This window comes from Cyprinodon variegatus, unplaced genomic scaffold (assembly GCF_000732505.1).
Source record: "Cyprinodon variegatus isolate N-32 unplaced genomic scaffold, C_variegatus-1.0 Scaffold182, whole genome shotgun sequence".
In the NCBI taxonomy this organism is placed as follows: Eukaryota; Metazoa; Chordata; class Actinopteri; order Cyprinodontiformes; family Cyprinodontidae; genus Cyprinodon; species Cyprinodon variegatus.
This window is the reverse complement of record NW_015150635.1, coordinates 702,342-727,575: the sequence shown is the minus strand read 5'-3', so window position 1 is coordinate 727,575 and position 25,234 is coordinate 702,342. Positions and strand designations below refer to the sequence as shown.

The 25,234-nt window shown below is 37.3% G+C and overlaps 3 protein-coding genes across 3 annotated transcripts in view; 1 reads left to right on the top strand and 2 right to left on the bottom strand.

Moving 5' to 3' along the window:
* The window catches only part of tmem266 (transmembrane protein 266), a 47,377-nt gene extending 39,170 nt beyond the window's left edge, over nt 1-8,207 (bottom strand). Inside the window, exons 1-2 of the mRNA XM_015378953.1 lie at nt 7,641-8,207; nt 5,023-5,129 (exon numbers count right to left, since the gene is read on the bottom strand). Of these exons, the coding sequence (XP_015234439.1) occupies nt 5,023-5,036 (14 nt within the window). The 5' untranslated portion in view covers nt 5,037-5,129; nt 7,641-8,207. The remainder of the gene's footprint in view (nt 1-5,022; nt 5,130-7,640) is intronic.
* Nucleotides 8,208-12,286: 4,079 nt separating this feature from the next.
* On the top strand, nt 12,287-13,820 carry nrg4 (neuregulin 4). Its single transcript, XM_015378920.1, has 5 exons — nt 12,287-12,407; nt 12,544-12,591; nt 12,662-12,755; nt 12,943-13,095; nt 13,230-13,820. Exons 2-5 carry the CDS (start codon nt 12,582-12,584, stop codon nt 13,300-13,302), a joined length of 330 nt encoding a protein of 109 aa, XP_015234406.1. The 5' UTR covers nt 12,287-12,407; nt 12,544-12,581; the 3' UTR covers nt 13,303-13,820.
* A 1,059-nt stretch (nt 13,821-14,879) lies between these two features.
* Nucleotides 14,880-23,529, bottom strand: lactb (lactamase beta). The gene is made up of 6 exons (XM_015378955.1): nt 23,132-23,529; nt 22,993-23,059; nt 19,577-19,767; nt 19,181-19,496; nt 18,934-19,099; nt 14,880-17,030 (listed from the first exon to the last, which is right to left on the bottom strand). The coding sequence occupies exons 1-6, from the start codon at nt 23,447-23,449 to the stop codon at nt 16,499-16,501; spliced, it is 1,590 nt and encodes a 529-aa protein (XP_015234441.1). The 5' UTR covers nt 23,450-23,529; the 3' UTR covers nt 14,880-16,498.
* Nucleotides 23,530-25,234: the final 1,705 nt, after the last annotated feature.

Genomic DNA, 25,234 nt, shown 5'->3' with positions numbered 1-25,234 from the left:
AGAGAGAGAAATTAAAGGTCAAACTGATAATCACAACCATGTTAAATGTTAGTATCTTGTTACAAAGTTCAACAATAAATACAAAGTATGGCATTGAAACTAAGATGCATGACAAAAACTGAGAAACAACATTTGAGTTTTCTTTAATTCTGGATTTCTGTCTTGCATCCTCTCTGTGATGTAAGCTAAATTTGGCAGGACCAAATGAGGTATCATTTTTTTCCCCCAGTGAACTTGAGTTCACCAAGAGGGCTGCAATCTGAGTGGCTCAGCCAATAGCGGACAAGGATAAGTCACCCTGGATCAGGAGACACACATTGCTTGGCTGCTGTCCCAGAGCAGCCATCATGGGGAACATCAATAACTGGAGTACTTATCCGTAGAGGAAGGCATTGATTACAAGACAGGGAGAAGAAAAGCCAAAAGGGTTGGTGAATTCTGCAACCTCTGTGATAGAGGTGAAGCAGTGAGGAAACAACTGGTTAGGAGATAATCATAGAGCAGACCAACTTGCAAAGACAATTTTTAAGAACAAGGCAAATCAGAAATATCTCCTTCTCGAACTCTGCCAATGGTTTAGTCCTCCCTACATAAAATGCCCAATTTCTTTCTTGTCAACTCTTTTGTAATGCCAGTTGGGCTATAATTGCTTTTTTCAGCTTGAGGGTCAAACATGAACACGACACAAACGCTTCTTAGCATCCCAGTTTTATCTGTGGAGCTGGCACGTCTGAGCTGCAACAAAGACACTAATCAGTCATGACAGAAACAAACTGTTTAGTGCATCAATATCACATTTTTAGACAATCACAGAGCAGGCCAGAAGCAATTGTGTGTGGAGCCCAGGATAGGATGGCTAATTGCCATCCTGAGGAGGAAGGAGGCGCTTCCATCTGAAGATACTGTGGAGCTGTCCGCTTAAGGCTAGGCTGTTTTAAGAAATGGTATAGCAGAGAATGACACATGGAAGCTAAAAAAAAAAGCATGGATGGCCTCAAGAAAAGGATGCAAAAACTATGCCTCTGCACCTCTAGCTAAAGATCCTAATTAGAATCGTAAAATGCATTAAATGACCCTATTGTTTCGACCTTTAATCTATGGTTGAAAGTAGTAGTAAATGATGTTCTCATAATATAATGCCTTCATTTTCAAAATAAAAAAAATATTAAAATCTCATTATATGGTCCTAATACATCGTCGTAAGTTAGTGGCCTCTTCTAGAATAGAGAATTACAAAGAGTTTATATTAAAAGGTATGATTTAAGAATATTGTTGTACAACTATTTTTTTCTAAAAATAAACCATCCAGTTACACAGCAGCTGAGTTTATCTATGAAGAAGTGATTTCTTTAAGAAGATGTTCAAAACGTTGTTGTATCTGCTGTTATCTAAAAAGTGTAGAACAGGTTTTGGGACATATTCAAAATAAACTACAGTGCTCAGGTTATGTACACACATACTTTCTGCTCACTGGAGCATGTGGATGAATGATGATGTTTGTACAAAGATATTGGTAACAGGGTAACTATATTAGTTTTGCTTAAACACTGTTTAAATTGGAATTAACACAATTTGAGCATCTGTTAATACTTAAAACTTTGTAAGGTAATGATGAAATTAGTCGGTGCAGGACGGCTATTACAGGGAAAAGATTTTAAGGATTTTTTCCCCCATCATCCTTCCTTACTCTTTTCTGGGAATTCTTTTGATGCTGCAGGTTCCTTGAGCTTGCAAAGCAAACATGACTTTTTCTAAAGTTGTTAAACCAAAAGTAAAAATTTTTAGCTAGTGGACTCTGGAGTCAGCTGATAGGTACCGGCAGGCCAAGCGTACAGTGGCTCGTGCGGTGGCAGAGGCAAAATCTCAGGTCTGGGATGAGTTCGGAGAGGCCATGGAGGAGGACTATCGGTTGGCCTCGAGGGTGTTCTAGCAAACCATCTGCCACCTTAGGAGGGGTAAGCGATGCTTCAGCAACACTGTTTACAGCACGGTTGGGGGGTTGCTGACCTCGACTGGGGATGTTGTCGGGCTGTGAAAGTAGTACTTTAAGGATCTCCTCAATCCCATTGCCACGCCTTCCGAGGAGGAAGCAGATGCTGGGGACTCAGAGGTGGACTCACCAATCAGCCGGGCTGAAGTCACCCAGATCTTGGCTGACACGTCTCTGCAATATCACGTGGCAGTCGAGGACAGTACCTCTGGATTGGCAGAGTGGGGTGGTGGTCTTTCTCTTTAAAAAGGGGGACCGGAGGGTGTGCTCCAATTACAGAGGGATCACACTCCTCAGCCTAAGTAAGGTCTACTCCAGGGTGCTGGAGAGGAGGGCCGATAGTCGAAACCTCTGATCCAGGAGGAACAATGCGGAATTTATCTCAAGTGGAGGAGTTCCAGTATCTCGGGGGTCTTGTTCACGAGTGAGGGATGGATGGAGCGTCAGATTGATAGACGGATCGGTGCAACATCGACAGTGATGTGGTCGCTTTATAGGTTGCTTTTGTGGTAATGAGGGAGCTGAGTTGGGGGGGTGAAGCTCTCGATTTGCTGATCGATCTACGTTCCCACCCTCACCTAAGGTCATGAGATCTTGGTAATGACCAAAAAGACAAGATCATGAATACAAGCGGCCAAAATGATTTCACTTAGCAGGGTGGCTGGGTGCACCCTTCGAGACCGGGTGAGGAGTGCAGTTACCCGAGAGGAGTAGAGTCGTTGCTCCTCCATGTCGAAAGGAGCCATCTAAAGTGTCTCGGGCATCTGTTTCGGATGCCTCCCAATCACCTCCCTCTGAGGTGTTCCAGGCATGTCCCATTGGGATGAAGCCTTATGGAAGGCCCAGGACATGCTGGAGGGGGTATGTCTCTTAGCTGGCTTAGTGTCGCCTCAGGGCCCCCCCAGAGAAGATGGAGGAAGTTTGCGTGGATCGGGCAGTCTGGGCATCTTTGCTTAGACTGCTGCCTCAGCGACCCGACCACGGATAAGCAGAAGAATATGGATGGATGGATTGATAATTCAAGTAGGACTTTAAAAACCCTTGTTTAAAGTGTAATTTAGCATGATTCACTTACAGATTATCTTAATAGTTGAGCACCTCCCTTATATACCAAACTGGAAGTCACAAAATAACCCAGAAAAATTCACTTAACTTGGTAAAGGCCAGTGTTCTAGATTTATGATTTCGAGATTAGGCATCAATAGAACCCAAAGTAGAAAACCACTACTAACCAGACAAACATCATTTTCTTATTTTATTAAATGTCTTTATACTATCCAGCACTAGATAAAATTTTAGGTATAGTGGAGGATTTTCGCGAACCTTTGAAAAGACACGCACTTTCCACTTTAAAATAAATGCACATGCACAACTCTCTACCCAGACTATACTATAGTATACCTAACAAGGTCAGCGTTCATGATTTACGATTCAGAGATTAGGCATAGATAGAATCCAAAAAACAGTTAAAGCTGAAAACTACTGCTAACCAGACAAACATAATTGAACTCTTTCATTAACTACCTTTATGATATCCAGCACTAGAGGAAAAATTCTGTGCCTCTAGCTCTGTGATTGGTCCGGTCTGTTTAGGACCAGAGAGTTTAAAACTTAGCAGACTGACTTACCCCCCTCTTGTTAATCTGGCTGGCCAAGCTAACCTATACAGAAGTCTTGGGCCTACTTTGTAGCTCCATGACCTGACCTGAATAGTAAGCAGTTATTGGTGGACCCAAGTTCAGCTCTTCAGCAGAAAAAAAAAAAAAAAAAAAAAAAATTTTGGTTGGCCCAGTCAAAGCCTAGACCAGGGCTGTAATAATCCAATCCTCACAGGTCAGTGTCCTACACCTTTTAGATGCATCTCTGCTTTAACTTACAAGAATCAAATAATTGAAATATGGGCTTTGCAGGATTCTGGAGAAGCTGGCTTTGACTGAAAAGGTTATTAAACAATCTGATTCTGGTGTGTTGGACTGGGGATATATCTTAAAGCTTTAGGACACTAGCCTTAGAAGATTTAAGTTTGACATCCTTGGTATAGACCTAAAACTTTGATAATCCTTTTTTGTATTTATTCTGGTTAACATTGTCAAAGTGATAACAAGTAAGTAACATTATTTTCAAAGCACCTTTCACAGGTATCATATTCACAAAGTGCTGTATGAAACCAAACCAACCTTCATTCCTCTTCTGTTAGTTTTCTTTGCACCTCAACTGTTTAATTCTTGGAAACAGATACACTGTCATTGTTTTTTTTTTTTACTGGCACTGTTAAACCTTAGTATTAGAATAAGCTAGATCTAGAAGAAAGCTTCTTGGTAGCACAGACAGAAGACTGCAGAGTTGGTTTGACTCACGTTTCAATCAACAATTCCTTTCCAGGCCACTTCAACAAGAATCGTGCCAATGTCTGAGCCCACCAGCCGAGCATGCTCTGATGAAGACCAGTGAGCTGAAATACGTGGTTTTCTTTGAGATATCAGTTAACCTAACCTGAATCCTTATGTGTTTTATATCTACAAGCAATCTATATCTTGGTCACTTCTTGTCCTTTATATGTAAATTATCTGTATTGGTTTTAATTTGATAAATTAACTATTTAACCAAAATCAGCATTAATCTGCTGGTTGGAAGCTCAGACAAAAGACCCGATTGGCTCCAAGTAGCATCCTGCGCTTTGCAGAAGATGCAGCTGACTGAACACACTTTGCATTCATCTCTCTCTCAGCTTCACACTACTCCACTTCACTTCCTCTAACTCAGCCCCCCTTTTTCCAGCCCTAACCTCCCCGTAATCAGGATGCGGAGCTCATCGGAGGGACCACACACAGAGTAATTATTAATAAGAGAAGATGACATGTAACAATCCCTCCTGAATGTTAAGTGAACCTGACACAGGTTTGCTGTACTCACACAATGAAAAGAGTTTTTGCACAAATCCCTGCTTATGTGGAGGTCAAGAAAAATCAGAATTTTCATACTTTTTATCTCAGTATTTGTTTCACATGATCCTGTATGCTTTCAATACTTACTGGGTGTTGCTCATGTCAAGGTCTTGTTGCTGAAAATTTCTCTTCTTTAAATTAAACCAAGAGCTAAATGTGAATTCACCACTGAAGAGATCTGGTCAGGACCATATCTGTGAATACAGAATATGGTAAAACAAAATGAATTACTATATGTTAAGCACAAATGGAATATTCTAATGCTGGAGTAAAAGGAAAGATGAAGCTGAAACAGACAAATTCATGTAAATTCATCAACAAAATTCCAGTGCCAGTTAGGATTTATGGGTTCAACAATTTTCATGGGGTACACTGAATTGTAATTGATTTTAAGTTTCATCCAATATGTGTTCCCTTCTGTGGATCAGGGTGTTTCAGGACTTCACACCCTTTGCATAGTAAGTGCAGAGAGGGCTTGCTCTTTGTCCCCCCTTACACAGAGAGCCAATTGAGTCTACTCAGTGGGAATTGGTAAAGTGCCTAAACAGATGTGAAAAGTTACAGGTGCATCCGTTGAAAAGTCAATTTATCACAGTAATTCAATTCAAGATTCTAAACTCCTGAAGTTAAAAAAACAACAAAAAAACCCGAAACCCGGATTATGAAAAACTAAAGATCATATTTTTTATTTAATTTTTTCTTTATTTATTTTCACATAAATGACGTGTAAAAATGACTCTATAATACTTCCTATTCTATGCTGATTCAAAACATAAAGAGAATATATCATATTTGTTATTGCTACTGAGATAATGGCAGAAAAGTATAATCGGACTTTCTCTGACAAAATATCACTTCTCAATTATATATATATACATTTATATATATATAAATTGTATGAAATAGATCAATCACTGGTAACTGTGAGTTGGTATCTGAACCCAAGATAATTGGATTTAATTACACTTCCTGTTTTCCCTCACTTATTAGCATTGTGATGTGGACAGCAGGTTACAGTATCTATTCAACTAAGGTCCAGAGATTCAGTGGTTCAATTTATTCCCCTAATCTTGATGGTCTGAAAACAAGATTTTGCCTGATGTATGGGTTACTATTAAAATAGCAATTTTAATGAGTTAATCATTAAATAAAAAGCAATATGACCTCCTCAAGTATTCAATTTATTAAAAATGTTCCATGTACTCTAAGGAGAACAAATCCCATCAAATTCCCATGTAAAACTGTGTTACATCCCTCAAACCAAATATAGCTAGGTAGTTTTCACCAGTGGAGTTGGTATGTTTGTTCGACCCCTTAAAAAAACTTTAGTACATAATTTTTTTCATCTTTTCTCTCAATAGCCTGACTTCTTATAATCCACTATAAATATAGAGTGCCTGATATTTTTCATCCAATTCAATACATTTTTAAAAGACTAAATTAACTGTCCTTTATAACAATGTCTTAAATGGCTAATTTCAGTCAGATCTTAAGAGAAGTAAATTTTATAACAAACATTTAAAGCACGTGTTGCTTCAGAAGTTCCTTACCTTTCTTCACCTACTAAGAAATTATTTGCCATATAGGATTAGAATTTGTAGCAATGCACTTACTGATCTAGTTAGTGATGTTGCATTACTATAACTTTAAACAAAATTGTCTTATGCACATCGAATACACCTCAAGCAATTCATCAAAGCAGCGTATTTGTTAATGTTGAAGTGTTTCCTTAAGAACTAATAAAAATTCTGTTATATTTCCTTAAAAAATAGAACACTGTATATATATATATATATATATGTATGTATGTATATATATACATCTGTGACACATTTTGGTGCCATTTTTCAACTGTGTTTTCTCAGTTCTAAACTCATCTACCAGGACATTTTAAAACACTTTCTGCTTCTTTCTGCTGATAAACATTTCATAGAATCTGCCACTTTGGGTCTCTGTTATGTTCAAGTTGATCAATAAAATAAAAATATTAAATAAAGATTTAAAAACCACAGCATACAGATCATCACATGTTGAAAAAGACAACAATATTACATAAAGGTTTTGCTTTAGGATTAATTAAAATCTGTGATATTGCTTTAAACTGGGAATAACCTTTAAATTCCCCATTGTCAGCATTCACAGCCAGAGCAGAAAGATTTGTTGAAGCACAGCAAATTAAATGCTGCTCAGGAGAAATCAACATAGGTCAGCTGAGAGGTCTGTTTCACCGCAGCAATCCCCAAAAGACTCTTTGATAGAGAAAAAGAAAACAACAACAAACAAAGAAACAAAAAAACATCCCCTGGGGATACAATATGTTCAAAAAGGTCCAAAACAAAGTGTAAAGGTGACGGAAAAGGGGGAAAAAAAATCACAAACACGGATCTAAATTCCTCAGTCAACATCTTGAGTTGACCCTTGTCCCAATGGGTGCTGCAGCCTCTCCACAAAGGCTCTCATTTTAATAGGCTGTTTCATTTCGTGTAAAAATCACCCTGGGCTATTTCTGGCCACTCTCTCGGCATTTAACGTAACACGGAGGCAATTCCAGTTATTTTTCACAGGCTATTTATATAGTCATTAAGGCTTTTAACATTTCCGCTCTGCGCTCAAAATCCAATTTGTATTTATGATTTAACAAAAAAACAAATAAAAAAACCACACCAAAAATCACTGTATTTAGGCTTGAATAAAAGCCAACTGACCTCTTTTGTATTTTCTACATGGTCCTGGCTCCAAACACCACACAGCTGTGATATTCCTTTTTTAATCGATTATCATTATGATGATGATGATCGATGAGACTGAAGTTCGGATCTTCTTGTGTGTAGGCAGCGATCAGGCTTGAATCTCCTTCGACTGCACGCACGTACCGTTTCTTCTCAGAGGATGGAGAACACCTCCTCTGCGCTGGAAGCAGCATCCTTTAGCGGAGACAACGAGGTTTTCACCGCATCCGGAGGAGCATGATGAGCTCGCAGGGCTTCCCCCACATTCACACCAGGGACTCCATGTGCCTGATGATGATAATGAGGAGAAGAGCTGCATAACGGGGAGCTGTCCAGGTGCTGAAAGACGAACAGCAGCGGTTGCAGATGTGCTGTGAAAGGGCGTCAGCGCGAGAAAAAAAAAAAAACGGGGTATAATCTTTATTAAAAAGGGTAAGATTTAGTTGATCCACTCATTAATGCGGTCCACGTTGAAGACCTGGACACAGCATTCTGAATGTCCCCGTTTCTCTGTCGCTCTGGAAGCGTCGACGTAGGAAAACGCACTAGCTTCGTTTTACTCTCGAGTTCCTCGCGATAACAACTCACCCGCACGGAAAAGAATTGATAGGCCCATATATTCAGGTACATTCAAGGTTTCAGTGGCAGCAAAGTGCTAAATGCAATTTATGAGTTTCCAGCCTCATTGTATTGTTTCCCCACAGTACTGTATATAAGTGTATATGGCCCTATATAAATTCAAATAAAGTCAGACCATGTCATAAGGACTTAATAATAATAATAATAATAATACATTTTGGAGCAATTAACCTCTGCATTTCACCCATCCCCTCAGCGAGCTGTGGGGCTTATGGGTCTTGCTTGGAGACCCAAATTGGTAGTCAGTGGGAGTGGGCCTCAAACTCAGAACCTCAGGATTCCAAGCTCTATGCCCTAACCACTAGGCCGTCACTCCCCATCTTGTAGTAGTTATAATAAGAATGTATTTTTTTCTAGAGAATATGCCTCTACCATGTTTACATGTCTAGCGGAAGTGTACAAGGCAAGGCAAGGCAAGGCAAATTTATTTGTATAGCACAATTCAGTACAAAGACGATGCAAAGTGGTTTACATGATTAAAATATAGGAAAATAAAACAGAATCAAAGCAAGTAGGAAAAAAAAAAGAAAATAAAAAATGCAGAAACAAAAAAGAACATTAAAAACAGTTGGACTAAAGAAAATAAAAAAGTTGAACTAATGATGTTTCAGTTGAACTGAACACAGGACGCGTACAATACAGCACGCTATGCAAAAACTGAATTGAGAACATCGCAATATCATTATTCAGTTCAATTCATTTGATTTATTGAGTGGCAAATCACAACCCATGTGATCCCAGGGTGCTTTACAGATACATTTCATTCAAGTCACATTCAGATTGGTTAAAAGTTTTCTATGAGGAAATCAGGCTCATTGCAACCAGTCACTCACACTGCTGGATTTGCAGTCACTAGTCACTAACAATGTCATATCTTGCATTGTTAGTGACTCTTCAGCAATCCCTCACCCTGAGCATGCATGTAGTGATGGTGGGGAGGAATAACTACATTTTAATAGGAAAAGAAACAAAAAATTCCAGCAGAACCAGGCTCATTGTGTGCTGAGGTTAACTGAGGGTTCAAGGAAAAAGACAGAACCTTTTCTTAGAAACACTAAACAGTTAAGCAAATGAGCTATGAGTCACTTAAATGTCAAATGGGATAAAAGAGAGCACATATAACATTATCATCTCCAATGGAACTTGATAGTGGCTCAGTTCATGGAAGCTTAGATAAGAGGAATTGCACCTTCCTTTTAAATTTTCATCAGAATTTTGGCTGCAGCATTTTGGATCAGCCGAAGGCTTTTAACTTCCTTCTGTGTACTTCCTGACTGCACAAGTTACAATAGCCAAGCCCTGAATTAACAAATGGACTGGTTTCTCAGCAGAGAAGCAAGATATTTCTAATTTTGGATACACTTGAAAGATAAAAGAAGAAAATTCTAGAACCATTTAATGAGGGATTTAAAATGGCATGTCCTATTCAAAAATAACACCAAGGGGTTTTACATTATTATCTGAAACCAATTTAATGTCATAATGCAGTGACTGACTACTCGGCACCTTTTTCAAACATTGATAAAAATACATTAATTTCTGTTTTCTAAGCATTAAAAGGCTAAAAATGTAAAGTCATCCACATAACCCATGGTCTATGTACAGAGTTAGTTTCATCAGGACATGGACAAATAAAGATGAGAGTCACCAGCCTAACAATGGATATTAACTTTTTTTTTCCAGCTGGTTTTCTATTAATTTTAATTAGGTTATCAGGATGTAATCTTTTGGGATTATTTTCTAATTTGATTTTGGTCGTGGGCAAGATATTGTCTGAATGGGAAACATCTAGTTCCACATCTTACCACCTCATTTGGATTTAGGTCTAGACCAGGTGTAACCAATTAAAAATCAGCGGGGTCCGAATTAAGAAAAACCAACAACCAGTAAAAGTCCGGCGACATTTTTAATTATAATAGGTTACTTTAAACAGAATTTAACACTGAAATAAAATGAGTTTTTTTATGCATCCATGTTATACATTGGATTTTTAAATAAAACTTTTTTTTCCATTTTAAAATCTAAAGTGTTTTTCTAATTAGAGAATAACAATCATTCAGTTTGGTATATAGACAATTTCCTGATTGATATATTTTATAAAATACCTGAACTGATCGTTTGTTATTTTTTTATTTTATTTTTTACAGCTTAATGAGAGAAGTGGGCTTTGGGCTGCACTGCAAGACTTTAAACCTGGGTTTAAATGGCGACAAAGCCATTCTGAAGCACATATCAAGGTGCTCATTTTGAGCCTGGATTGATATTTATTTTTGATTATGTTCATGGTGGAGAATCCTGCTTCAAAGCAGTAGGTTGAGCCAAACATACGCAAAATAAATGTGCAGGGTCATCTTAGAGCAGGCCATTTCACTTTTCTTTCACCAGTTCACTGTTGTTCTTCCAGCAGTCCACACTTTCTCTGCTCTCTTTTTCTCATAATCTTCTTCTTTCCCATCGCCTGCCTTGCCATAGGATTGCCTGCTGTGTCTAAAAGTGGCTAGTAGCAGCAACTCAGACTGACTCCGTTCATTGGCTAATTTGTATCACGTGTAGCCTGGTCCCTGACACTCCGGAGGGCTTTATCATATTAATGAGAGAAGCGGCCAAGTAGAGTTAGACACTTTCGTCTGAGAAAATGCGGTAATTTATAAATGTTTTAAATCAAGTTGGGTCCGAATTAGCCAGCAGGTGGGTCCAGATGAGACCGTGGTCTGCTAATCCATGACCTCTGGTCTAGACTGTGACTGTACCATTACACACTGATATGCTTTCATATAAACTATATCATTTTAGCTCTGATTTATGTTTAGAGCCATTGTCCTGCTATCCACTCCCTAAGAGGATTTAAGAAAACGGGAAATGGCACCCTAATTTTGTTCCTAGAACCATGGCGTTCATTTAGCAACTCTGCCAAAAAGTAAGGACAGAGTGTTGGATAAAAGTTGATGGGAAAACAGTTGCTGCTAAATAACATAATTGACCGATAAAGTAATTTAATTTTTATAATTGTTGTTGCAGATTCAGACAGGTGACCAAATATAACTTGAATGACACAGGCTTTAAATAGATGGGGTTCGCGATAGAGAACATAGGTGCTAAAATCACAATTTGAGTATTACTTTTAAGTAATTAACTGGAAAAATTAAGATGTTTCAACACAGTAGAAGACATCTCCAAAATGTGTTAGTACAAAAAACTTTTCAATGACTTGGAGTCACATTGTGGGCTTTCATGAAGTTGGGAGGTCTCATACCCTGTGGAACTTCCAGACTGCATTAAGAAGTCTGGATGATTTTTGAATTGTAAAAGCTTCCTGGATAGGAAGTGAAATGTGTTCAAACCTAGAAACAAAGTCCAGTGGTTTGTTTTTTACTTTTTTGGAACGACTATGACCTCGATGACTGAGAATATTCACCTGCTGTAATTTCTCAAGAAACTTCCCATTAAAACTCAATGGTTTTGCTGTGGCCGAAGCATCACATAAACCTGTCACAGAGGACATTATATCCTAACTGAACAGGTCCTGAGTACCTCACTGTTTTTGGAAGTGATTGTATCTATCATGAAACTAAAAGCATGAAACCAAAATATTAAAAGGAAGATGCTGCCAGATGGTGAGTCAGCTAACGGTTCAGGGCAAAAACAATTACTCGTCTGACATACGCAATGGGATGTTTTCGTTGAAAGTTCTCACGATTCCATTCATGCCTCGCCGCATACCGATCATTCATGCTTCCTACCAAACCCAGAGAGGCAAAGTTCACAAGGCAAACAGGTGTTTCCCTCCTCATCATTCTGCTAAATAGAAAAAGAAAACATTCAAGCTTCACCAGGTAAAATTAAACCCTCCTAGCCAACGTATGAGGTAAAAATCTTACAACTTGTCTTAAAATTTACTGTTTAGAACATCGTAAAATACTAAGAGATAGTGGGGAAGTATAAGAGGGCTGTAACTTGACATTTCACTTGCCATTTAAAAAAGTGGATAAACTGCCACTGCTGCATTCTTTAAGCAAAAGCACACCCACATGAGAAAACTGCACAGAGATGCAGGTGCCACAAAGATTTACCTCAAGGACCAGCAGCAGAGGATTTCATGAGCTGGTAAGAAACATTTTTTTTTATTAATTTGAGGTGTCCCATTTATTATTGAAATTAAGTAAATGTTTTACAAAAAGGAGGTTTTAATGAAACCACTTGTAAATTGAATTATGTTTTTATAGCTGACATTTCTCAACAGGTTTTCTGTTAGGATATACCACAGCTAAAGCACTTCAAATGATGGAAGGTAAATCATCTTGGTAACCATAACAGCAAAGCTGTGCTTAAATTGATGACTAATCCTGTATCATTTTTAGAACACGGAAAGCTTTGTGATCCACAAGATGCAACCTATTGCATGAATGGAGGGACATGTTATAAAATGCCATCTATTGATACGTTCTTCTGCCAGTAAGTAACGTAAAGCAAACACAAAGATTTATTCTATCCAAACAAATTTAGGCCCAAACACTTGCATTTACCTTGCATGTAGAAATTGTTGTAATTTTAAATACCGGTAGTTGATAGGAAGAAATATATGGAGAACCATGAGGTTGATGTTGCTGACAAATTTCCTAATTTCTTTCACCGCTTTTAGCTGCACGGGAAATTACGCAGGAAGCAGATGTGAGCATTTAACGCTACAATATCAATCTTTGGATGAAATGGAGAGAGGATTATTAGCAGCTGTGATCATCATAGTCATCCTCATCTTGGTGGTGCTGGCTGTTGTCATCTACTATGTGCAAAAGTAAGTAAATTATTCAAAACTACCCATACTCTTGAAACATCTAAAAGTTTAAATGATATAGATCCATATAAAGTTACAGTAGATGCAATTTAATAAATGTAATATAATCTTTATTTTTTTCCTTCCATATACAGGATGATAAGACAAGGAAAAATGACAGAACAAAAACGGAACAAGGGCCTCTTCAGAGAAACCTCGAACATATGAGCTTTCCTAATGATATCTCTGTGTGTTTGTGTGTGTTTTAAAATAATAAATATATTTTTTAATTTTGTTACAGTTAACTATGTAATCTGCAGAGTCTCTTTTAAAATGAGTAAATTTATGGAAGATATGAAATAAGTGGTTGGGAAATTAATGCAGCTTCTTAACTTTGATAAAAGTTAGAAGCCACAACTTTTTACATTTCAGTGTATTTTTCTAAATGTGCTTTCGAAAAGTGAGTTGAGACAACCTAATCTTGTTTTGTGAAATATTTGGTAGAAAAAAACAAAACAAATTAACACAAAACAAAGCAACCAATTGTAAAAAGTAACTGGATGCTTTAAAAAAGTAGTTGTAATAAACATGTTTGTAAATGTTTTAGTATATTCTATGGTGCTTACTTTAGAATTATGAAGACGGTTTATTCATATCCTTTTTTTATGACAGTGCTTTTTTAAGCCGTTGTGAAATTGTAATTGCCCAAGAGAACCTCTAGACTGGCCATAGTGATCTCAATTCCCCAAAACACCTTTAACATCCCATCCCCAGGTCTCACAACGCTGGAAATGCGAGAATACGTGCAAAATGGCAAACTTTACTTCCGTTTAAGTCTAAGAGTTTTTTTTGTTCCCTAAAAACCTAAAATAAAAAGATAAAGATAACATAAACACTTAAAGATTATAGATCCTTAAAATGTTAATGTGTGTTGGACAGATTGCTGGACTTATTTGATGGAATTGTTAAATTAAACAACAACCTCAATATCACAGTAAATATCTTTATATATATATATATATATATATATATATATATATATGTACATATTTTTTGTTACCAGTCATTGTATTTTTAACAGCAATACTTATACTAATTAATTGAGTCCAGGTTAAACTTGTCTTTCGTTTTTATTCATAGGTTTTTATTTTGTCTGTTATATCTTGAAATACTGCAGAATAAATTAGTTTGAACAATGAAGTTTTTATTTGAAGAAAAAATAAATCACCTTTCATAAGAACCTTTGTCATTTATGCATGGCATTATCATTACAGTCAAATTTCCATATCCCTGGTTGATATCTAAAGCTTACCAGCATGTTTTTATTTATTTTTTTAGTTTTATGTTTTCACAAAAAGTCCTAACACTGTATAGGGGTGCAAGCAGAGTCTTTGTAAATTCTGTTATGGGAATCTAAGGAAGGACCTAAAAGTTAAATTCCAGGACCCCCATCCCCCCTGACGTGGAGAAGTTCAGAGGCCAGAACAAAAGTATCCACGCTCGAAAGAAATATTTCATTGGTTGCGTGTTGAGAGAGGTTTCCTCATGGGTTAGTAGGATATAATTTTTTATATGCATTTTTTTTTTGTTCAAATGTAAATAACCAATTTTTTTTTCATTAAACTCCTTATTCAGTGCTGCCTGTTTTAAGAGATTATTGTGTCTTTGATATAAGAAAAAAACCTCTTTACTGAATGAAAATGACTGTAGATTAGAAGCTCCACAGTATACCATCTCCACCTTGTGGCAGAAAAGATATCTTAACTACTAAGAAATAAAAATACAACAAAGTTTTAGAAGGCTGTTTATTTCACAAAACTCAAAATGTTGATACATTTTTTTAAATGCTGTATTTCTAAAGAGAACCATAACAACAGCTCTTAATGTTCATTTCAATCACTGAGGAATTAGTTAAACAAAGTGACTCATTTCCACTTCTTTCTGCAGATATTAGAAACATCCGCTTCCTCATTTCATCATTAATAGGCACAAAGACTATTTGATACCATTACTATGCACAAAAAAAAACAGCAAGGAGAAGCAAAGCACTAATTTTAACATTTGATTTATGTTTAAAGAAATGCAAGTTGCACATTTTTATTAAAGTTTACGATATTCGGGTAGAGAGAAAAAAAAAGGCACGCATAAAAATAATCCTTATGCAAAGAGCTTGAACTATGAGCATTATAGTTCAAACTAGTTCAGAGTAGAGATCAATACTAAATGTAAAAATATGAAAGTTAAGTTAGAAAATTGTGGTCTAAAAAAAGTTGAATAAACATTAGTAGACTCATCTGATTGTTTTGGTCGACTTTGTTTCAATTTTTATTCAAACTCCAGTTTAGAAAAACAGACTTTGACGTATTTATTAAGGATTAGACATATTGTTGGGCAAAAGGGATACCTTTGGTTTTATGCATTTATGCAGCATAATTGTATTCGTAATATTGTCGCACTATTAATGTAACATCAACTTTGCTGAGATGTATTCTAGGATTTATTCTATTTACTTAAATAAAATTCACAGGCGTTCCTGAAAATGTTCTCCCAATCTTTTTTCTTTTTATTCGTTCTGCATCTAAAAGTATGTACTATTCATTTGAGTGTAAAAAGATAGAAATTACATGGAACTTTGCAAAAAATGGCATTAAAAATACAATCTTTAATTAAAAGCAGGATATTACAAAAACAATTTTGCATAATTTGCATTAATCAATGAATGTCAGTGAAAATAATGTTTGGAAGACAAGAGGTTTTGCTTTTATAAAATTTCTAAATTTATCTAGGCCAAAAAAAAAATTATTGAACATCCTTGCAACCTTGCAAACAACTAATAAACTGGAAAATGGGGGAAACGAAAGAAGATTAAGGTCTAAAAGAATAGATGACAGCCACAGGTTCTTAAATTAGGAATAAAAGATGTTACAGAAGGACCTGGAAGTATTTGCCTCTTCTATAATTCCTTTCACCAAAGCCACCCACTTACTGAAACTCCCGTCAGGAATTACTTCATTGCTTTCAGTGGGTGTGAAGCCTTTCCTATGAAAGGAAGCAAGGAGGAAAAGAAAGAGGAATGCCAAATTTCACAAGGTCTGGACGGAAACTCAACGGGTGACATTTTTCAGCACGATAATAACTAGAAGCATGCTGCCAATGCAGCACGCATGCCTGAATAGAAAAAACAAATAGAAGATAGGAATGCTATCAATCAGACATTAGCCTCTCTTGACCTGGGACATGAACACAGTTTTAGGAAAGCTGGATAAACTTGAGAAAAAAACACAGAATTTAGATTCTAAATACAAATTTAAAGTTATATTTGTTTTCCAATGGATGAAATATGGGTTAATAGTTTTTTGTTTAAAGGATTTTCAATCTGTATAAAAAAAAAAAGTAGCCATATATTCCATGAACTTTAAATGAATTATTCACACACATTTCTAGCTTTGTCAAAGTGATGAGCAATTTTTAGCGCAGTGCTGTTCAGACCCACGGACTGCATGTTTGTGATTATGGTGACCACCACCCCTTGCGGGAGCAGGGGGGTCTGTCCCTGGCATCGATCGATCTCCTCACTAGGCAGCACTAGAAGAACGCTGCTGGCTCCCACAGCTCCTCCTGTGTGCGACACGTAATGCCTGCGTTTCCTGCACAGACCGTACTTCTGCAGCTTCTCCACCACCAGCCAACCTTGGCCGTACAGTCCGTCCTTATCCCAGCTGGCCTCAGTCTTATCAACCGGTGTCCAAAGCTCTATAACTGATTCGGGTTTTAGGAACCCAGGGAGCAAACCCTTAGTGTCCTTTAATTGAGCCACCTGGTAACTGTACAGTAGAGCGTTACCAAAGAGCAGCAGGTCTCCTACTGTGGAGAGGAAGCCGCCTCCTGCCCATTTGTAGGAGTTGTCCACATATGGGCAGTTTACAACTCGTCCTCGCTTGTTGCGATGATAAAATCTGCAGAGACAGTAAACAAAGGGTTGGATTTGACCGTGTTGAAAACATTTCTACTCCAAACAACATCTTCACTAAAGTAATGAGTTTTATTAGAAATATGCAGTGGAATGTAACATTTTAACTAGAAAATTATTGTTTCATTAAAGACTTTATTCGATAGACCATCAGTAAGTAGTGCAGAACTGAAGTGGAAGGAAAGTGCTTTGAAATTTTTTAACAAATAAAAACCTTTAAAGTATGAGGTGCATATGTATTAAGACCACTAAGTCAATCCTTTAAAGAACCCAATTTTACTGCAAAAAATAAAAAATAATAATGAGGTTTTTTCAATCAGCTTTCCACATCCAAGAACTAAAAAAGAAGTTCCTCTTCTTTCAAACCAAACTCAGTCAGATTTGATGGAGGCATATATTCCAAATTGAACAAGAATAAGATATTTTTCATTCTACTGAGGTTCTGGTCATATGGAAACATTTGTCCTGTTGGAAGTTGAACTTCTGCATGATACTGCCACTACCATGTTTTATCAGGGAAGGTATGTTTGTCTTGTCAGGCTAATGTATCCTTCAACAGTTCTTTCATTGAAGCTGTAGATCTCTGAAGTTACTCCATAGAAACCCTGAGCTTTGTTGAAGCCTCTGCCACTTTTTCCCAGGTTGTCAGGGAGGGTGGGTGGCTGTGTCTTGGTATATTTTTTGCAGATCTGCAAATATACCAAGACACACTTGCTTTGTCAGATAAAACAATACTTCAAGCTGAAAGTTTGAGATACTGTTTTATAATTGCACCAGATAATGTATGAAGATTATGTATTTCTTCACAACTTGGGCATATGCTTACAATTCTTGTAAAGTCTATTTTCATACCAGAATACTGTTCCTGCCATAGGGGGTGGCTGCCTAGTGGTTAGGGCATTACGCTTAGAATCCAGAGGTTCTGAGTTCAAGCCCCACTCCCACAGACTGCCACTTTGGGTCCCTGAGCAAGACCCTTAACCCCACTCTGCTCCCCGGGCACCGCACAATGGCAGCCCACTGCTCCCCAAAGGAATGGGTGAACTTGTGACAGTGTAATGACAATAAATGCAGAAAAAAAAAATTGAAATTGAGATGGGCTTGTGTCTGCTCTTCCTGAAGGAAACTAGTTACAATGGAAGCTTATTTAACTCTGTAATGCCAAATGTATCATATTTGATATATACGGTTTCTGAAATGTTTTGCGTCTGACACCTTTTGCATAATTTAATGGTAAAAACTTTTTTTAAAATCCTATTGTACACAATCAGATATACCTGATAACAGAGGGCAGAAGACTGCACAAAAAATTATCTTGACTTATCGCATAGTAATAAATTATTAATATCAAAAATGTATTTCTGTTTTTTCTTTTTATATATTTTGTTAAAAGGCCAAATAAGGACTTTAAACCAAAAAAAAAAGTAATTTTCTGTTTTGTTTTATTCTTGGATTGGGCTTTAAAGGGTTAAGGTTTATAAAGGTAACAATGGCTGATTGCAACACATTTGGAAAAATTATATCAAAATACTTTCCTTTCACTCCCCTGTATTTCTTCACTGTGTGCTGGTTTATAACTGGAGTCTTTAATTCATTCCTTCATTTCCAGTGTCCCGCACCTTTTAGATGAGTCTCTTCTTCAATACATTTAAATAAAATGTTCAGTTACTTCCTCAGTATGCAATCAAGTTCTGCTACTGACTAATTTGAAGCAGAGACACACTTCAAAGCTGCAGAACATCAGACCATGAGGACTGGAATTGAAGACTCATGGTCTGTAAGGTGAATGCCAAAGAAATAAATCTAAAGATATCATAAAAGGCTGAATTGATGTGGATGCTATTGCAAGGTGCTGCAGAGGATAAAAACACAAAAATATTTTAGATTGCCTGGAGCGGTGATATATAATGGGGTCATTCTCATCTGGAAATGTATTGAGCATTCCCAGTTCCCGAAACATGTTCATCATGAAATCCAGGAAGCGCTGGCCTGCAGCCCGCTCCATAACAGCACTCAGCAGAGTGAAGGCGTGAGTAGAGTACAGGAATGTGCTGCCTAGAATGTAGTAAAAAAATTAGTCACAATCAGCACTGATTAAAATGTATCATAGGGAAATAATTTTGTAAAAAACTTTACCAGGTTTGAAAATGAGCGGGTCGTCTTTAAAAAGGTCCAAGGACTGGATGACACTTTCAAAATTGTCCTTTAAATAGTACTCTTCATGCTCAAACTCCTTTTTCTTCTGGGTCTGAGTGCTTTGTTTGCTTTTAGAGGTTTGATCTTCTTCGGGTTTTTCTTTTTTTTCAGATATCTTCTCATCCTCTTTCTGTTTACCTGGAGGCTTTAGAAGTCGCTTGGCCTTCTCTTTCTCCTCTCTAACTTTTCTTACATCCTTCTCATAGTGCCTTATGCCGCTTAGATGTGACAGCAACATTCGAGAAGTTATTGTAACCTAAACAGAAAAAAAAAGTCTACTATGGATGGAAGAAAATATTAGAATAAGATCATCTCTAATATAACTTAATGACTTACATCTTTTCCATCAAACTGTTTCTGAGGAAACTCTGGCACGTATTTCTGGACGGGGGCATCGAGGTCAAGTTTTCCTTCCTCGCAGAGTCGTGCAGCCGCTGCAGATGTGAGGGGCTTGCTGATGCTGGCAATTCGCATCACCGTTTCAGAAGAGCATGGGACACGATTCTCCAAATCAGCGTAACCAATGCCTGCATCACATAACAGCTTCAGTGACTGCAGAGGCTGTAAAAGCATTTCATTGATGTTTTTACAGTGCAGAAAAGCGGCTATGGGTCAAGATTAATGATCATACATCTGCAGCGTCAGGTTTGTTCACAGCCACCCTGATTTTGGTTTTACTTCATAATTGTTCATAACGAACTCTCTGAATGCAAACCAAGCTGGAAATCTGATTCTTTATTTCTCAGTCATTGAGAACCAACCCTAAAGCTAATAAACAGATGCACAGCTGCCATAAAAAAAAATGAGCCATAACAGTTATTTTAAAGCTTTTGCCAGTTTTAATCATGTGCACAACATTTACTTCTTCATTGAAGTACTTTCTGATACATTTTTAGCGATCATTCTTTTTTGTTGTGAATTTAAAAGCATACTACAACTTGGCTGTGAAATGTTTTCACTCTATCTGGCCCAAATGATCCAAGTTGTTTAGATAATAAGCCACCAAATACAGCCAATCCAAAACTTTTATTTTGTTTGGGCAAGGATAAATTGATTTAGAATTATGACTTAAGGCAGATTAAAAACTGACTGGTATTTGGGTAAATTTATGACTTGATCAAATTGGACAGAAACCACACTTCTATGTGATGAAAACGAACACCTGTGCATGATGCTGCAACCAAATGTTTCCCTGTTTTTGTTCTTTGGGTAATGGTGGCTTGTTTTTTTTTTTTTTTTGTTGTTGTTGTTTTTTGAACCAACTATCCTTTTTTGTTGGGAGCCAAAACCAGATGTAGTTTCATCTCACTATAAAACATTCTTCCTGAAGGATTTGAAATATGTTGGCAGGTTTGTAAAGCAATTTTTAATAGAAAATGTGTTCAGTCGAGCTGCAGCTACACCCATTTCCTTTTTAAGTTGAGCTAAATATAATTTCAATAGAAAATGAATACCATCAGTAAACATGATCAGTGGCAGCACTGTTTGCCCAGCTTGGTTAAACAGCAATCAAGCATGCTGATGAAGGTTCTTAGTCATCCAGGTCATAGTCATTCCGTAAAAATTCAAAAAATATCCACTGGAATTGGTTTCCAAGATTTGAAGATGTTTCGCCACCTCTCCAGGAAGCGCATTTAAATTAAGAAATCTTCCTGGAGAGATGGCGAAACTTCTTCAAATCTTGGAAACCAAGTCCAGTGGATATTTTTTGAATTTTTACGGAAAGCAATCAAGCATTTTTTAAGCTATATCAATCCTTATAGAGCTTAGGAACAGGTGTAATGGGTACATTATTTTTTTGTTTTTTGTTTAGTTAAACTGAAAACAATACTATTTGTAAACAATGCATTATAACTTCAGCTATGTTTTCATTTTGTTTGCCTGGTTTACTTTTTAATATAAGTTGTCCAAAAATGTGTGCTTTTCTCAAGTTTTAAACGTTCCTAGAAAAAAAGCTAATGGCATTGTTATGGTTTCTTTGAATTCTGACATTATGTGACTTTCTTATGTTATTTTATAATTTTTTTTACAATCTTCCTATAAATCCTCCCTACTATCATGTAAAAATATTCACCATTCATTAACCTTTTATTGATTCACAAAACATAAAAAAATCACCATTGAAGTGAAAAGTCGTTATGGATTCATCTTTTGAACTTAAACCTGACTTATACTTTGGGGCATCTAGATGAACATTATTTACTTTACATGATATGAATATTATTAACAGATATCTGTAATTAAATTTTGACACTTAATTATATTGCAAATCTTTTACTTCACAGCTGCTGGCTGATTATAGTGAATGAACACTGAAGTAATAATTATACCTTCTGAAAAATCCACTAAAGGTTAGAAGAACTTTGATTTCTCATTTAGCTTCCTGAGGAGCAGGAGGATCGGGTTTACATCTTAATGAATGATTATGACCATTAGTGGGGTTTATTCTTCAAAATGTGAGAATTTTTCAAAGTGAGATTCAAAATAAAATGGTAACTATCCAATTTTGTTTTCTGATTTTTGCAATCACAAAACATTTTTTCTTCTGTACTATGCTGAAGATAAAGATCTAATGTTTTTTTGTTTTTTTCATCATAGTACAGACTGTATACTTTGCTCCTTGTCCCACTGGATGGTGGATCTCCATCAAGGCATAATGTCCGTTTCTAATTAAACAGATTTTTGTCAAGGGATTGCATTTATCTATTCATCTTCAACCCAACCATGACACCCTGTCAGAAGGAAAACCATTTTTAACAGCCTGATGCTGCCACCATCAGGTTTAAGTTGCCATAACTACTATTTTTAAGGCTTAATTTAAGGCTTAACTTTCCTTTTTGATAACAGTTAAAAACAGAGTGATGTTTGCTTAGTCCCTGGGTGACTAAAGAGGTAGCTGGAGGTAAGGTGTTAACAGCCAAAATCTAGCGTGGCATAATTTCAGTCCTGACAGACGTTTCTCCTTAAGTTAAGTTATCATAAGCTACTTTCATTATTTTTGCTGCTATATGTTTGGGCTGCTGGATCACATAGGGACCACTTTTCCTCATTCTGCTTTGATCTCTATTCTCCCACTCTACAGCATTTGTCAAGTTCCACTTTTAACTTTATGTTTTTTGCTTTTTATGCTTTTTCTAATCATAGTAGCTTCATCTGATCTGTGATTCCATTCTGGATTAAAATATCAGCTGGGCTGCTGCTGCTATCAACATCTCGGTTTATAGATGTTAGAACTTGGCCTGTTTCCAGTGTAGTCCTGTTTCTTTTACTGAGGCTAGCAGAATTAGATTGGAGCTTGTGTGCCTGGCTCTGTCTTTCCCTAATAAGGCCATATTTGGAGCTAGTTAGCCTTTTGTATATCTGCTTCTGTCTCCTTGAACCCCAGTCTGCCTCGGCAGATGGCCGCTCACACTGACCCTGGTTCTGTTGGAGGTTTCTTCCTGTTAAAGGGAATTTTCCTTTCCACTGTCACTACATGCATGCTCTTACGAGGGATTGTTGAAGAGTCAACTACAAAATGCAAGCGAAGGTCGTCGCCACAGACTCATCCAGGAGGAGCAGGTCTTGCAAATCAATGACTGGATGCAGTCAACTGGGTTTCCTAACCAATCTGACAGTATTGTCTCTGTAAAGTGCCTGAAATAACATTATAAATGAACTGAAATCATTTGTTCCTGTTCAGCTTTAAACACAGGTTAGATAGTTAGTTGGAGTGGGGAATTAGTTCTGGGCTGTTTGGATGATCAACCCACCTTCAGACCACACTTGAACACCATCCACTGCAACCCCAACTACCAGCCCAGGAGCACCAACCTCAGCCTGATGACAGCAGAGATGATTTGGGTTAATAACACAGAAAGCTAAGCTGTCTATCATTACCTCTTTGCCTACCTTTATTCCTTCTAGCAGATCTCTGCTGGCTTTAATGGCATCTCTGTAAGAATTGGTCTTTTGTGCAGTTTTAATTTTATCATCGCATGAGCTGTTTGCAGAGTCAGACCTGTATTTCAGGCCTACAGCTAAAACAATGCCCACACCGACCCCATACAGCCAGGTTTTGGACTTTGATCGCTGCTTACGGATGACTGTTCCCCCTAAAAAACGCTTCTGAGCCCGAACAGCGTCTGCCTGCAGTGGTAGTAAAGAGCGAGGGGCTGCCAGTGGGGCACATTTGGCACAAAAACCACGAGATAAAAACACGCGAAACATTGTGGGGGAAAAACACTCCGCTTCTACTGTTTGCCACTGCTTGCATTGTTGATAACTTACTAGGTACGCTCGTTGGCGGTATGACGGTGGGTAAGCTGGGGAGAAGGGATGACCGGACGGTGTGGGAGGAGTTTATTCTTCTTCTTTGTTAGATTGGTAGATTGCAAACGACTTATAGGTGCATACCACCACCTACTGTACATGAGTGTGTAGCTCTATAGTTCCATCTACTATATTATATTTTTTATTTTTGTGTTATGGGGGAAAAAAAATGCTTTAATACTCCATTCTCTCCGTTTTTCCATGTTTACTTTCCTCATACTCTCAGGGGCGGAGCTAGATGAAGGGCCAGGGGTGGCCATGGCCACCCTTAGCTGATCCTTGGCCAATCCTGTGGCCCCCCCCCACCATTTTTTCCCCCTCTAATACAGATGGTGGCAGCAGTAATAATCTCATTTGGAATTTTCAAAACATTTAAATTTTTCATATATTCAAAATTGTGTCTGCTCAGTGGCACAGTGGGTAGCTCTGCTGCCTTGCAGCAAGAAGGTTCTGGGTTTGATTCCTGGCCCTTGGTCTTTCTGCATGAAGTTTGCATGTTCTCCCTGAGCATGCATGGGTTTTCTCTGGGTACTCCGGCTTCCTCCCACAGTCCAAAAGCATGACTGTTAGGTTAATTGGCTTGTGTGTGCATGAATGGTTGTTTTTCTCTGTGTTGCCCTGCGATGGACTAGCGACCTGTCCAGGGTGTACCCTGCCTCTTGCCCGTAGACAGCTGGAGACAGGCACCAGCACCCCTCGATTAAGTGTGTCAGAAAATGGATGGATATATTCATAATTACTTGACAAAAAAAACATAGTGGTTTATTATGCACATCAATATACTTACATTAAAGATGATAAGTACATAATTCATGCTCTTTTCATAACTAGATTTTGTGTTATATGGGGTAAAGAGAAAATGCAAGTCATCTAGGAGTCTTCAGTGAAATAATAAATAACTGTTAAAATAAAAAATAAAAACATTAAAAAATATTAAATAATCAATTTTTGTAGATATTATTACTTGTAAATATCAACTTCATACAGAATGATTATTGATAATAGTAGGTAAGTAATGACAAAAGGAAATATGTTTGCCCCAGAACTCAAACCTGAAAGAATTGTATCCACTATACCTTTTATCTAGAAAGCACGGATATTTAAATATATGCATCTGCTTGTTAGCAGATTGAAGGACAGTATCATTTGTCTTTATTTAGAAAATATGGATGTTGTGCTTGTTCATTTTTCTGTTGGAACAGTGTAGATTGACCCTGAGCTTCATTCGCCTTTCGGCCACCCCTCAGTATACATTGCTTACTACCTGGCCACCCTTATAAAATTGTTCTGGCTACGCCTCTGCATCCGCTCTTTTTAGTTGTATATTTAATGCAATCCATCAAAACATGATCCACATTTTCTTTTCTTTCACAAACCTCACATAAATCATTATTTCTCTTCCCTAGTACAAACAAAAACTCATTCAAGTAGATATGTCCAGTTCTTAATCTAGTATAAATTATCTCTTCCCTTCTGCTTCTTTCTCTATAATTTTTTAACAATAACATATTTTTGAACTCTATATAATCTTCTTCCTTTCTCAACTTCATCCCATATTTTTGTTGCCATAATTCTGTTTCTTTCTTTTTAATTATTGCTTTACATTCCCCTTTCCCAAATGGAATCTGATCTATATTCTGCAAGCTTTAAGCTATCTTGTCTGCAATTTCATTTCCTCTCACC